This window comes from Nilaparvata lugens, chromosome 1 (genome assembly GCF_014356525.2).
Source record: "Nilaparvata lugens isolate BPH chromosome 1, ASM1435652v1, whole genome shotgun sequence".
Lineage (NCBI taxonomy): Eukaryota > Metazoa > Arthropoda > Insecta > Hemiptera > Delphacidae > Nilaparvata > Nilaparvata lugens.
The window spans coordinates 12,439,602-12,454,764 of record NC_052504.1 but is presented as its reverse complement, the minus strand read 5'-3'; the positions used below and the strand labels follow the sequence as shown (position 1 = coordinate 12,454,764).

Sequence of the window (15,163 nt, the reverse complement as noted above, 5' to 3'; positions counted from 1 at the left end):
ACCATTTTTAGATGTTTTGAGTTCAGAATTTTTTTGCTTCGTAGAATTTATAGGATAGATATCTCATTCTTCTGCAAATAAATTTTATGTGTATGTCCCACTTCAAATTTTCATATATTTGGACACCTAGATATTTGGTACTTTTGACTCTTTTTATAGTAGGGCAGGTGCAGTTATTGTTGCAGTTTGAGTGGAGTTTCAGATTTAAATTCTCATCAGGTTTACCAGTTGTATTGAATGCGAAGGTGATGTAATTGGTTTTTTCAATGTTCAGGCTCAGGGTGTTTCTGTCCAACCAATTTTTTATGAGCAAACATTTCTGTTCTGCAATTTCATGTACCCCAGTCCAAGATTCCCCATGGAAAATAGCTGCAGTGTCATCTGGGAATGATATAGTTGTGGCGTTTTTTAATTTCAGCTTTAATAAGTCATTGACATATAATATAAAGAGGATTGGTGATAGTACCGTTCCCTGAGGCAAACCGTAGGAGGTCATTTTGGAGACATCAGTAAGTCCGTCGATTGTTAAAGACTGGGTTCTATCTCTCAAGTAGCTCTTTATGAGTTATAGAAATATTCCCCTAAAGCCATATCTTTCGAGTTTATTGTAAAGAAAACTATGTGGTATAGTATCAAAGGCTTTTTTAATATCCAGGAAGACTGCTATAGATTTGTAATTGGAATTCAAGTTTTGTGAAACAGTATTAGAAAATTCAATTAACGCATCTTCGGTACTTTTCGCAGTCTGGAATCCAAATTGATTCTTATCTATTATTTTATGCTTGTTCAAATACACAACTAATCTCTTCTTTATAATTTTCTCCATGATTTTTGCTAGATTACTAATAAGGCTGATTGGTCTGTAGTTACTTGGGTCCAAGGGATCTCCTTGCTTGAATAAAGGTTTTATCTTGGCGGTTTTGAAATGTTTAGGGAAGTAGCCTTGTTCAAAGCATTTGTTGAAAATCACGGAAAGCGGCTGTGAAATAGTGTGGCTTATATGTTTGAGTACTGTGTTATTGAGATTATCCAAGCCTGGGGTGCAGTTATTTTTCAGCTCTTTTATTGTCGCTTGAACTTCATTGAAGTTTGTCGGTCTCATAAAGAAGGAATTCGGTAGAGGAGTTTCAATTACATCGTTGTTGAAATTGAAATTTGGAGAGCTTGTGGGATCATTGTTTATAGTTTTAGCCTGTCTCTCCCCAACATTGGTGAAAAAGTCATTCAACCTCTTGGCATCAACTCCAATTTTACAACACTCTTTCTTCCCCTCCCCGATAGCCTCATTAATACACCTCCAAAGCTTTGAACTATTGGTGTTACATGTTCTATTTTATCCCTATAATAGTTATCCTTCGCCTCACTTATGAGTCTATTCAATGTATTACGATAAACTCTGTATGTATTTATCGAATCAGCATCTGCAGGGCCTTTTCTTATTTTATCATGCATTTTATCCCGTATAATAATTGATCTTATTATTCCGTCCGTAATCCAAGGTTTTAAGGGACGCTTTCGGCGAGGAATATACTTCAGTTTTACTTGAATCCATAAAACCATTTATACGATCCACAAAATTGTCAACTAGGGTATCTATAGTATCATCATTTCCAAAAATAGTATTCCAATTTTCTTTTTCCGATTTTTCAGCAATTAGTTTGTAGTTGTATGCAATTTTAACGTTATTTGTAGGCCTGTTTCTATGTGAAGTGGTTTCAGGATTTTTCTCATTACCCAAGTGTAATAAATAAATGTACAATTTTTAAAGAATACTTCTTCAAATAAAATCAAAGTTCATATGATACAGTACTGTAGTTAATCTTCTTGTTATATTTACATATTTATATCACTTCAATTTTTTTTTTGTCTGGAAACTAGGCCCACTAGCGGGCATAGGCCTCCCCCAGGTTTCTCCATCTCTGTCTGTTTCTCGCCATCTCCATCCAGTTACTTCCTGCTGTCCTCACGATGTCATCCTTCCATCTGGCTTTCTGTCGTCCAACTCTTCTTGTTCTCCACGATGGTTCCCAGCTGGTAACTTCTCTCGTCCATCTGCCATCCTCTAGTCTTGCTATATGTCCAGCCCATTTCCATTTCAGCAACTTCATTGTTTTTGTCACATCCTCAAGGTTTGTCCTACTTCTTATAACAGAGTTTCTGATTCTTTGTTGTCTCCTAATGTTCAATATACTCCTCTCCATGGCTGTTTGAGTGACTTGAACCTTCCTCAGCAACGATTTCTTACAAGCCCAGGACTGTACTCCATATATAAGTGCTGGTATTATACATGACTTGAGAACTTTTGCCTTTGTTGTGACATTGAGATCTTTACTCTTCATAATACACTTCAAAGCCCAGTATTTCTTCCATGCTATGTTGCATCTTCTCTTCACCTCTGTTTCTTCTCTTGCTGCAAATGAAAAGTTCTGACCGAGATAAATAACTTCATTTGTCGGATTCAACCTTTTGCCGTTGATTTCTATTTCACAAGTTTCTCTGTTGGACATTATGAAAGTCTTATCTGGATTGATGATGAGTCCGGCTTGTTCACTGGCGTTTGCGAGATCTTCCAACATAGCTTGCAGTTCCAGATTCGATTTCGCAATAATGACAATATCATCCGCAAAACGAAGATGATTGAGATATTCTCCATTGATCTTAATTCCTAATCTCTCCCATCTTAACAGTTTAAAAACCTCTTGGAGAGCTGCATTGAATAGTGTCGGTGATGCCGGGTCACCCTGCTTTACTCCTCTTTCTAGCCTGAAGTACTTGCCTGGTTTTTCAAGAATTACCCTTGCGGTACTGTTTTCGTAATAATGTTCCAGTATGTTAATGTAGATCTCTGGAACACCTTGATTTCGAAGAGCCGTGAACAAGAATGCATGACTAACACTATCGAACGCTTTCCGGTAGTCGACAAATGCCATATGAAGACCAATTTGATACTCTGAACATTTTTCAATTAGTTGATTGATGACTTGGATATTATCGAGAGTTGAAAAGCCTTTCCGGAATCCGGCTTGCTCGACGGGTTGCTGAGATTCGAGGATCGGTTGAATGCGGTTTGTCAATAGTCTCATGAATAATTTTCCGATGGATGACGTAATACTGATGGGGCGGAAGTTATTTATATCGTATATGTCTCCTTTTTTGTACAGAAGTATAATATCGGCTGATTTCCACTGATGTGGTACATGCTGCTCTCTCAATACTCTATTGAATACATTCGTCATCAGGGTTATAATCACTGGAGCAAGAGTCTGAATCATTTCATTTGTGATTTTATCGTTACCAGCCATTTTGTTTTTCTTCAATGTTTGTACACAATTCATTACTTCTTGATCTTGGAAAACTGTAATATCTGTAACTGTAATAACATTTGAAATTTCAAATGTTGTATTCTCAGAGCATTTGAATAATTTCTTGTAGAATAGTGTAGCTTTCTCAATTATTCCGTGTCTATTCCTATCTATTCTTCCACGTTTATCTTTCAGTCCTGAGTTCCATTGAATACCATGTGATAGATCCTTCTTCATTTGTTTTATTGAACCAGTTGAGTCTAAGGCTTCTGAAATGATTCGGTCCTCATGAATTTTCAGGTCTTTTCTAATATGAAGTCTCGTTATTCTACATAGAAGGTTGTATTCGATTTTTTCTTCTGAAGTTTTTGGATTCTTCCTCTTCAAAGCCTCTCTCATACATATTAAATCTTTCGTGTTCTGTGAGATTTTTGTTGGTTTGCTTGAAGCTGATTGTTTGAATGATCTTACAACAAGAAATTCCATCAGATCGTAGGTCTCCTGCAATGTCAGGTGCGATTCATTTTCAATGATGTGTTGTACATTGGTCGCTAACTCCTGTGTCTCTCTTTCATCCAATTCCAGCGTTCTAATAACATTTCCATTCCAAACACGCCTCGGTCTCATTGAAGCCCATTCTTTAGACATGTGATAGTTATCAGTCTATGGTCTGTGAAGAATTTAATTTTTCCAGTTACCTCGAACTGGCTAATGAGGCCTCTGCATGTTGTTAGAACATAGTCGATTTCAGTTCTTGTTTGCTGATTCGGTGAGATCCATGTCCACTTTTTTCCCATTCTTTTCTTGAAAAATGTATTTATCACCTTCATGCCCTGTTGAAAACAGAAATCCACTAGCATTTGGCCTGCCTCGTTTCTCCTCCCGTATCCATATTTTCCCACAACATTCGCCTCGTTGTCTTCCTGTACACCAATCTGTGCATTAAAGTCGCCGAGTATTATTGTCGAATTTTTCCAATTATTGTTCTTATCTTGGGACAGAATAGTAGTAAGAGATTCATAAAACAGTTCTCGCTCGATTACATCCGATTCTGCTGTGGGAGAGTAGACTTGATAAATATTCAACGTTTTAGAGCTTCCCACTCTTAGCCTCAAGACTGCGATTCTTTCTGAGAAACCTTTAAGCTCGAGTATTTTTCCTTTTAAATGTTTCCTGATTAAAAATCCAACTCCTCTTTGACCCTGAGTCTCGCCGAAATGATAGAAAATGAAGTCGCTCTTTCTGAAAATAATTTTTTCAGAGTTTCTTCTCACTTCTGCCAAACCAAGAATGTCTATATTTGTGTCTAGTAATGCCTCTTCCAATTCACAAACTCGATCTTCTGTACGAAGTGTTCTTACATTCAGTGTACCAATCATCAAACCTGGGGGGTTTCGGTCACACTTCCCCTCGGTGACCAGCCTTTCTGGGGAAAACAAATTTTTATTTATATTTCTTTTGTTTTTCTTTTCATAATCGTTTCCGTTGGTTGGTTGCCTAGTTTCCGGTAAGTCCTATTCTCTATTTTCTGCAGATGTGTCAGTACATCGCCCGATTTCTTGTGAGTCCTTGTTCCTATTTTTGAAGTATCCATCCAAAGAGCCTTTTCCAAGATGAAAACTACCTTGCTTACCATCTCGCTTCTTTGCTGGCTTGGTGTTTTGCTCTTCTTTTTGCGGTGAAATACTCAATTCTCTTTTCTTCTTTGTTTTTCCATTCTCACTGCCTATAAATAGCTTGTCATATTTCAATACGGCGTACTTTCCTTGTTTTCTTGCTTCAAACATATCTTCTTTTAGCTCCTTCCTCTTCTGTAACACATCCCGAGGAAAATCTTCTGTGATGAACACCTCTTTACCTTTTAATGCTCCTTTATTTTTCAAAATTTCCATCTTCTTCCTCCACGTTGTTAATCCGATTACAATTGGTCTTTTGGTATTTCCTGTTTTCTTCCCCAAACGCCTGATAAAATCCAGCTCCCAATTCTCGATTTCCACTCCAATTTCATGTCTTATCAATCTGAAAAACCGATCTTCTAGATTTTCATCGGTTTTCTCCTCAACACCATGGATAATTAAGTTTTTCCTCTTGTTATCTTTTTCTAGTTGCGATATCTTCTCTTCTTGATCCTTCAATTTTTTATCAAGGCTACTTAAATGATTTTTCAACATTGCTCCAAATCTTTCTGTGAAGGTATCAAAATCTTTCGTTCATTTCTTTCTTCAAGTCCTGACTCATCTCCGTTCTAAATGAGTTGAACATATCTTTGAAGCTGTCTGCGTCCATTCTGGACTTACTAGGTTAACCTGTGGTTTAGAGAGGTATTTATTATTTTTCACACTAGGTGAGATAACGTGATATAGAGTAGGTGAAGCTTTAGTGTTAAATTGATTAGTGTGATAACACTCTCTCTTTCTGATGTTGAATTTAACTCGTTCTGATGAGATAATAGAAAACCGTAAAGCTTAACAGCTTTTAAAAGCAAGAGATAAGGTAGACACAGTAATCTCAAATTCTTCTGTTATCACTAAATGAGCAGACTTTGATACACAGTACAAATAATTCCGTATCACTCCTCCACTATGTATCCCGAATTTCTGGGTTTCCTCGTTTCAGATACATAAGTTTTGGTAAAAGTTTAGTGCAATTTTCGTTTATCACGTTGTACCCACTGAGTTCAAAGTTCATCGACAGGTGGCGAACGACAGAAAACAGACAATTCTCTATGCTTTTTCTTAGGTTAGGAAATAATAAACTGCAATAAAGAAATTGTGATAGATCTTCACTCTCAATTCACTATCATAGAACACAACTATGTAATGTACACTTCCACTCTAACACAAAACGAAGACGAATACTCATCAATATTTTCCAAATATCTATAACTTTTACGAGACTATTTTTTGAAAACAATCACTAGTACTACCAGTACTACCAACCTCAAGTGTAATAGTACAGAATAATGATCAGTTATTGTTGTTTTGAAAATATTTCCAAAAATATAGTTGAATTTGCTGTTATTTTTGAAAAATATGTGATCTATGCACGATTCAGTTGTGGTCGAGACTCTAGTACTCCCATTTATATAAGACTTATAACCTCTGCTCAGTAAAATATGCAGGTATTCCTGAACCTGTGTGCTAGTTGATTGAATATTAATATTTATATCACCAGCCATGCAAACAGTTATTGAATTAGGTATATTATCGAGGAAGTTATTTGACTGCTGATAAAATTCTCAGTGTTTTGATTTCTAGGTGATCTATAAATTCCTATAATTCTAAAAAATTTTTCATCCGACATTTTCAATTCCAAGCACAAAGAGTTGGCATCAACTATGTTACAGGCAATCTCACAGACATCAATATTATCTCTAACATAAATGCACAGACCGTCGCATTTGTTCATCTTTGAGCATTTATTTACTTCGGTGAAACCTGAGATCTTGTAAGTGAATGGCATGTTCTCGGTATGCCAAGTTTCGGTTAGAACAATTACATGTATATCAGTTTTTAAGCTGTTTATACAACAAATGAGCTGGTTGAAATTTGCATGGAGCCTACGGATATTAGTTGAAAAAATATTTAAAAATTCAACATATTTTCCATTTATGGAAGGAACAAAATTAATGTAGTCATCGATTTCTGGAGTGAAGTTATCAGTTTCCAGTGATGTAAGGATTTCATCGATATCAGCCATGATCAATTTTGTTAGTATTAGCTTCTCCTTTCAACAACCTTTCTCGATTCCATGACAAAAGCTCTTCTCCTGTCCTTCACTCTATCAATTATGTCCTGAACTGCATCATTGTAGCCTGTTGTTAGATACCTGAAACTTTCTGTATGCCTGGATAATAGCATGGACATGGACAGGACAAATAGCATGGATAGGACAATAGCATGCGGCACACTGTTATAAATTGTATTGTCTCTTGTGTCAATTCTCACTAATACTACATCCTTTGATGTGAGCCCCTGTGCTTCGTGAATTGTGTTAATTCTTTGAGACTTATATTTTTTCATTGAATCACTTAGAATTTGTTTCTCTTTTTGCGTAAATGTCAGTATCAGAGTATCTTCCTTTAGCTGATGAGTTTCGCCGTTTTTGAAAGTTGGAAGTATAGATTTTATTTGGGGGTTTTTTGTGCTGATTTCGTGGTAGAATGATTGAAGGGCGAAACAGACATCTACAGGACACCGCTTAGTCATTGTTATATATTCCTCAGGCTCACAGAAATCTGAAATTTTGTTCCACTTGGTAACTACTGGAGATCTTTCTATGTAAGGTATCTGGTTGGAGTCACCTACTACTATAATTTCCGTTGCTCCACTCAATTCTGCAATAAATCCGATGTATCCCGCATGCATCATTAGTCCCTCATCAATGTAAACTTTTTCATATGTTTTGCCCGAATTATTAATTATGTAGGATGCTACTGTCCTATAATCTAATTTAAGCTGGATAGATAAGTTCTCTTTTGTGTAACGTCTTGAGACTGATTCTCTTATATCTTTAATGCTTGCTCTAGTTTGAGTTAATACTAGATCTTTTCCTGGCGTGTGTTCTCTTATGATATATGTAGATTTTCCACAGCCAGGTACTCCTTCTATCCAACTGACTAGTGGGAATAGAGGCTTGTTGATGTGTATTTTATTTATTTTAGTTATTAGCTCGCCATCCAGCATAAGTTCTGTATCTTTAGTGACTAATATGTATTTTTCAGTGGTTTTGAACTTATTTTCGGATTCTAGGAATTCGACATATTTGCCTCCTTCTTCTAGACTATACCCATTCTGTAAAAAGTGTTTGTTTTGAATAAAAATTTCTTCATATCATTATCAAATATGTTCATATTTTTTCTCTTCACAGCATCAATTGTTTTGTTCGTTACGTCTTTGTATATACTATTGAGAACTCCTTTATATATTTTAGCATTTTCAGCATCCGCCTTTTCAAGGAGATTACGCAGGTCTATCATTGTATTAATATATCTTTCGTACTTTGACATACCCTCAAATAAACCAGCAGGATACTCAGTATCGCTGTTATTAAATTGACTGGGTATTTCCAAGTAATCAATATTTCTAATCCCTTGATTATAAAATACAAAGCGAAGGGCTTCATTTTCAAGGACAGAACTCAGCATACTTATTGACGGTATATTATCTTGGTATATATCTTGGTATTATCTTGGTATATCTCGGTATATATTTATTAATTAAAACATACAGGTTCGTTTAGTCTAGATTGTTTGAAATAGTCACAATTATCACAATAGATTCCAAAACTGAAAATAATGAAAGATCGTGATAGTTTGAAGTTTGATCTCTTACCTGTTGACAATTTGATGTAAATGTGGTTTGAGCATCTGCTCATTCTTGGTGGGAAGTATAGATACACTATTGAACACTTGTTTGAATAGTTTCAAATAGAGATTACTCCGTTCGACGTTGCCATTTCCCATTTCCTCCATATGCGCCAACAGATACTCGACCAACACTATTGCGAAGATCGGAGATGTGTCTTCATTGGCCAGAAACGAGTTGGCGACTATTTGCAAAGCGAAATTCTGGGCCAACCGGTCTACAATGAATTCGATTGTGGTTGAAAATACTTCATGGAAAGTTTGTGGATCCATGACCAAGAACTGAAAAAACAAATACATGTAATAGAAATATTTATTGAGTCAATTACTTGAGAGTGGTTGTTTACACGTTTTCCACATCTTAATGACCTGGTTTCATCTACAATAATTAGCCTTAGGATGATTTGTAATTTTGGGCAAAAAGGACTGACAAAAAGTTGTAATGAAATTCGAGTGTTAAATTAATTTCTATGATCTATTATTTTACGAATAGAAGGTTAGCATAAGTCTAATAATGAGAAAAATTATGTATGTATTTAAACCGAAATAGCAGGCAATTGGGTAGGTAAATACAGAAAATTCAAATCAACAATTGAACATTGAACATTGTGAACGTTTTTGGTTTAACCAGCTTTTTATGTTGGTTTTCATGGCATTGACAATTCAATCACGTGTTACTTCGTTCATAGTTTTTGTTTGATAATTATTGATCTAGTGTTGATAATTCTCTGATACAAATTTCAACAGAAAATTGGTACTTATCTAGTACGAATCGGTAAATTGGTACGAATCTACTATTCCGACAGCATAACTCTATGATTGAATAAATGAATAACTGAACATATTTTTATTATGCAGAATCACTAATCAAAAAAAGTAGCCATTTATTTTCTTTGGTGAAACGACTGGTTTTTATTTCAATCAAGCCATTCATTGAATGAATAAAACATTTTAAAAATGACTAAATTGATAAATGAATGAATAACTAACGGAAAACGAATAAATGAAGGAATGCAAGAACTGACCACGCCGGCAAAGTGTTCGAGCGCCTCGCGCTCCTCCTTGGTACGCACGGTCTGTTGCTGCTGGAGGGGCGCGGAGGCGGAGGCGGAACGCTGATTGGAGGCGGTCTGTCCGCCCCCTGCCCCTGCCGCCCCCGGCAGCGACACACTCAGCATATACACGTCCAGAGCGTGCATCGCCCACTTCACCAGGCGGATGAACATCTCCGTCTCCTTCGGCGAGAACAGCTTGCGACTTGTCTCCGATTTCGGCACGCCACTCGCCTGGTTCTGTTGTTGCTGCACGAAAATAACACGTTTCGTATTCAATTTACTTATTCAATGTTTAGTTATTCAAGATTTTTGTAAACTAGCTAGATTAGTGAGAATTACATTGAAATGCACCAAGTAACAAGTGAAGATCCAAATAAACTTGTCCAACAAGAAAAGTGCAATGAAATTTTCATGGCATGTATGGACTAAGACAATCCTGGATAGGACTCTACAATAAATGGCATGCGCGATATAAATAGAAAACTGAGTACCCTTTTTTAAATTATTTCGTCACGACATGTTTCGGCTAATAATGCCATTATTAAGGGTACTCAGATTTCTATTTTTATTTATATTCAAAAGTAGCCTTAAGGAGAAAAGACAATTTTATAGCATACGCGATGTACGTATACACGAATAAAAAAGCTCTACAGGAAGGATTTGTTAGACTGGAAAATGTATCTGAACAAAAAGGCCTTGACATTAATACAAACAAGAAAAAATATATACACAATAGAAGAAGAAATGAAAAACAGTTTATGGTCGGACAGTAGCTTTGAGAAAGTATATAAATATCTGGGAGCTGTGATCATGTGAACACACACAAAATTAAAGTCCAAGTGGATATGAAAGCAAAGCTTACGGCTGGGAATATATGCTATTGGGCACTAAAGAAGTTCCTCAATTCCCAACTTATCTCAAAAAACTTGAAAGTACAAGTCTACAGCACTGTCATAAGACCAGTGGTACTGTACCAAGGGCAGAAACCTGGGTACTACTCAGAGGGATGAAAACTTACTCAATGTTTGGGAAAGAAAGATATTCCGAGTAATTTATGACCCTATAATAGTGATGAAGAATGGAGGACCCGCACTAACCTAGAGCTGCAAGAGCTATAGAACAACCCATATAATGTAGCTGAAATGAAAGTGAGACGTAGGTTGGGGCATGTGGAACGAATGGATGATTCATAGAAAGTGTTCAGATCTAATCCAGAAGGAAGAAGATTGAGTGGAAGGCCAAGAATGCGCTAGATTTATGACGTCGAAACTGAATTGAGGCAGATGGGCATCAGAGGATGGAGAAGAAAAGCACAAAATCAGGACGAATGGAGATGCATACTGCGAGAGGCCGAAATCCACCACAATGGGTTGTAGAGCCAAGTAGTAAGTGAATTTCTCCAAAATAGTTTTACTCCTGTAATAAAAAATTCATTCAACTGGCATTATCATTAGGTAATACAGGGAATTGTTATCTTCAATTGTAGGAAAAGAAATTAATAAAATGAGAGCTAGTGGTGGAGAAAAAATGCGCTAGCTGATTGATACTCATGATTCTCAAAGGTCAATAGATTGTAAAAATTGATACTTCTTATCCGATCACATAAATTTTGTTGATAAATTTCAGAATGAATATCTAACTTCCTTATAATTTATCAAATTCAAATCCAGCGAATCTGATAAATGAATTGATTTTAATTTCAATTCGTGTTCATATAGCCTTGATTCACACAATCCATATATCACTTGAGCTGGATAAAGTTTGGAAGTACTAATCTTTTTAAAAGGGAGTAAGACCTCTGATGAATAAAGCAATAAGAGCTAAATATTGATGATATCAATAAATGTTTTACCTTGAAGAGAGCGCAGCTCCAAGTGATATTCTTTACTCCATAGACCAGAGTTTTGACAAGCATTCTGAAATCTTGGACGCTGTAATTGGTTGCTTGAGGTGGAGGAAATCCAAACTTTGGCTTGTTGGCATCCCGTTCATCATTTTTTATTGCTAAAAAAACATTCAGGAAGTTGAACATTTTTATTAGGTCACAATTCCTTTTCTCGTCACTAAAAACACAATTGTATTAGCAATCAATTCAACTAGTAACAGATAAGCTCTGATACTTGAGACTGGGTATTTGTTGGTAGAGAGTAAGAAACTTCATACTGACCATTTTCGATGAGTCCGCTTTGAGCATTCAAGATTGGTTTTTCATCAGCTTTATTCGAGTCGGCTCCAATTTGCGATGGAATTGCAGATGCTGAGCCTCCAACAGACGCCTGTTGGGCTTTGCTGCAATTAAATACATGAATGAGATTATTTTTCTGAAATTGAATTCAATATTAGAAATTCTATTAGGTTACTTGAGCGCAAACATTTTGGAATTGTGTTAGAATGTGAGAAATTATGAAGCATTAGGTATATTATTATTATCATCCATTAAGCAAACCTTCATCAGTTGATAAAAAAGATTATTCCATTTATTTTAGGATTTTTCATCAACTGCCTTTTCAAAAAGCTTATTCAAAAGCCCGTTCACACTTATTAAAATCCAAAAAAAAATTAGTATTACGAAAAAATATACGTAACTTGTATGATAACGCTTTTACATTATGCGTAATACATTCTCAACTTCGTTTCGGGCATAATAAGCAATCATAATTAGGGAGGCCACTAACAACAGGACAATAGTGTCTGTCGAAAAAACTTGTCTGTCGAACAGAACACTGTGTTCACACATGTTCGACAGACAAGTTGTGTCATCGGCAAAAGGCTTCGAACACAATTTTTTGAGGTTGGGTTTTTGTATCTTTGAATTTTTCTCTTCTTCGCTGCTCTATTTGGGGTTGAAATATTCAATTATTATTTATTGTTATTGGTTGTTTATTCTATATATTATTAGAAGCTGCTGTCAAACAGCTGTTTTTCATTTGAAGCCTCTGCTGTGAATGCCATTTTCGTTCGAAGATATATCGTTCACACATGTTCAACACACTTGTCCTGTCGCTAGTGGTGACCGGCTATAAACTGTAAACCAACCTTGCCGTACTTGTAAAGTAAAATACTATAATAGAACTCTGCCAGTCCATTTCAAAAACTATGTATAGCTCCAGTAGAATTGAAGGATGTTCTTGAAGCCAGAATATGCACTTTAATTTTCTATTCAACTTTATTTTTATTTATTTATTCCTTATAAATAAATCAATAAACTATACAATATACACTGCAATGATCAAATTAATGTACAACATCAAATATTAGGAACTACTTCCCCAAAAGAGCAAGCTCGAGCTTAGGGAAGGAGCCAGCCGAACTAATTATGATTAAATCTAGTTAATAAGCGTCCTAGAAACCTGGAATGAGAATGTAGCTTTGATGGATGTCATTCATATGTGCGAGAGTCCTATCGGAAATGTACGAGTCTACATCATTTGTGTTTATTATCTAAGGGCCGGTTTCCGAGCTTGGAATTTAGCTAAGTTCTAGACTTTAAACAGCTGGAGTCAGAAAATTGGCTTTCCGAAACGGGGCTTAGTCGCAGTTTTTATGACAATCTTTATTTTCTAATTTCTATAATTAGAAACGTTTTTCCTTGACGAAATTAAACATTCCTGAATAATTTAAAATAGCTGAAACTTTACACTATTTTCTCTTAATTTCTTTTTGTGTTCAATTTTCTAGTTTTTGAAATTTAACTTAAACAAGTCTATGAAGATGACTACGACTACGCCCCGTTCCGGAAAGCCAATTTTCTGACTCCAGCTGTTTAAAGTCTAGAACTTAGCTGAATTCCGAGCTCGGAAACCGGCCTTAGATAATAAACACAAATAATGTAAAGTTGAAATACTCGTACATTTCCGATAAGACTCTCGCACATATGAATGACATTCATCAAAGCTACATTCTCATTCCAGGTTTCTAGGACGCTTATTAACTAGATTTAATCATAATTAGTTCAGCTGGCTCCTTCCCTAAGCACGAGCTTGCTCATTTGGGGAAGTAGTTCCTAATATTTGATGTTGTACATTAATTTGATCATTTCAGTGTATATTGTATAGTTTATTGATTTATTTATAAGGAATATATACATAAAAAATGAATAAAAATTAAGTTGAATAGAAAATTAATGTGCATATTCTGACTTCAAGAACATCCTTCAATTCTACTGGAGCTAAAAATTGTTCTTGAAATGGACTGGCAGAGTTCTATTATAGTATTTTACTGTAAAACTATCAAAACATTGCAAATAATATGAACATCTTGCCATTTAAAGGACAAAACCTAACCTCCCTAACCTTTCCTTTTACCTTTAAAACCTAATTGAACAGAACTTTTTAGGATATGCTCATACACTACAAAAATTGATATCTCGAAGATCTGAGGCACTCCCGCTGCAATAGTGAGAATTATTGGATTCAACCAATGAGAAATATTTGAATCCTAGAGTGTTGATCGAGGCACTCACCATTTAGCGACAAGTATGGGCAGCTGCAGTTTGGTGATAGTCTTGAACTTGACAATGAAGACTTCGAGCATGCGCATGAGCAGCTCTTGGCCGGTGCGTCGCGACGCTGGCACCACAGCTGCCGCTGCACTGGTGCCAGCTGCTGCAGCTGCAGCTGCCTCCGACTTGCTGCGTTGCTGAATGCACTCCACCAGGTTCAGCAGCAGCTTGCACGATATCACCTGAATGCTGCAAATTTATCGAACGAAAATGTCATAACTAAATGAGGCTTATAAATTAGAATACTGTAATATGAAAATCATCTGCTGCCTAGTCTAGTAGGAACTCAAGCTAATTATTGTAAATTCCATTGGTATAAAGTTTATTTATTGAGGATAAATAAGTACCTACTTTGATAAATATGAATGTTTAAAAATGGGTTCATTTGTATATCATCTACCTATACTAAATGGATATGTGATAATTTTTTCCAAGAATTAAGGTTCCTGTCAATACCTTAAGTGAATACAATAACCATAGCAGATTACAATATTCTCGTATTTCTATTGTTTTTATTACGTCAAAATTTATGATATGATATCATATATATATGAATATTGTTTCAATCTGGTTTTTGATGAATTACTCTATTCAAAGATATTTCGTAGCAACTGTTATTTTTTTGTATTTTCTTTTCTTTCTGTATTGAATATGGTATTTCTAGGTTTTCCTAAACTTATGTTTCTATTCCTTTTCCTTTTTATTTTTCCTAGTATTTAATAATTATTAATTTTAGTTTTAGGATGGACTCCCACCAGCGAGCAAGTTTTACTTTTGCTGGTGGAAATTTTCATTTTCATTAAATGGTTCATGCTGTGTATTAGAATAGTTAATTTTCATTATATTAAGATTATACTGTATCGTGCATGTTGTATGAAGATGGAAAAATAGCTTATATAACATAATATCATAAAGGAAGGAATTGGCTTATACATACATG

At 35.6% G+C, this 15,163-nt stretch overlaps 1 protein-coding gene across 1 annotated transcript in view; it reads right to left on the bottom strand.

Moving 5' to 3' along the window:
- Positions 1-15,163, bottom strand: part of LOC111053487 (transformation/transcription domain-associated protein) — a 160,447-nt gene that overhangs the window by 129,705 nt on the left and 15,579 nt on the right. The window contains 5 exon segments of the mRNA XM_039430392.1: positions 8,636-8,949; positions 9,693-9,968; positions 11,575-11,726; positions 11,890-12,011; positions 14,185-14,412. Of these exon segments, the coding sequence (XP_039286326.1) occupies positions 8,636-8,949; positions 9,693-9,968; positions 11,575-11,726; positions 11,890-12,011; positions 14,185-14,412 (1,092 nt within the window).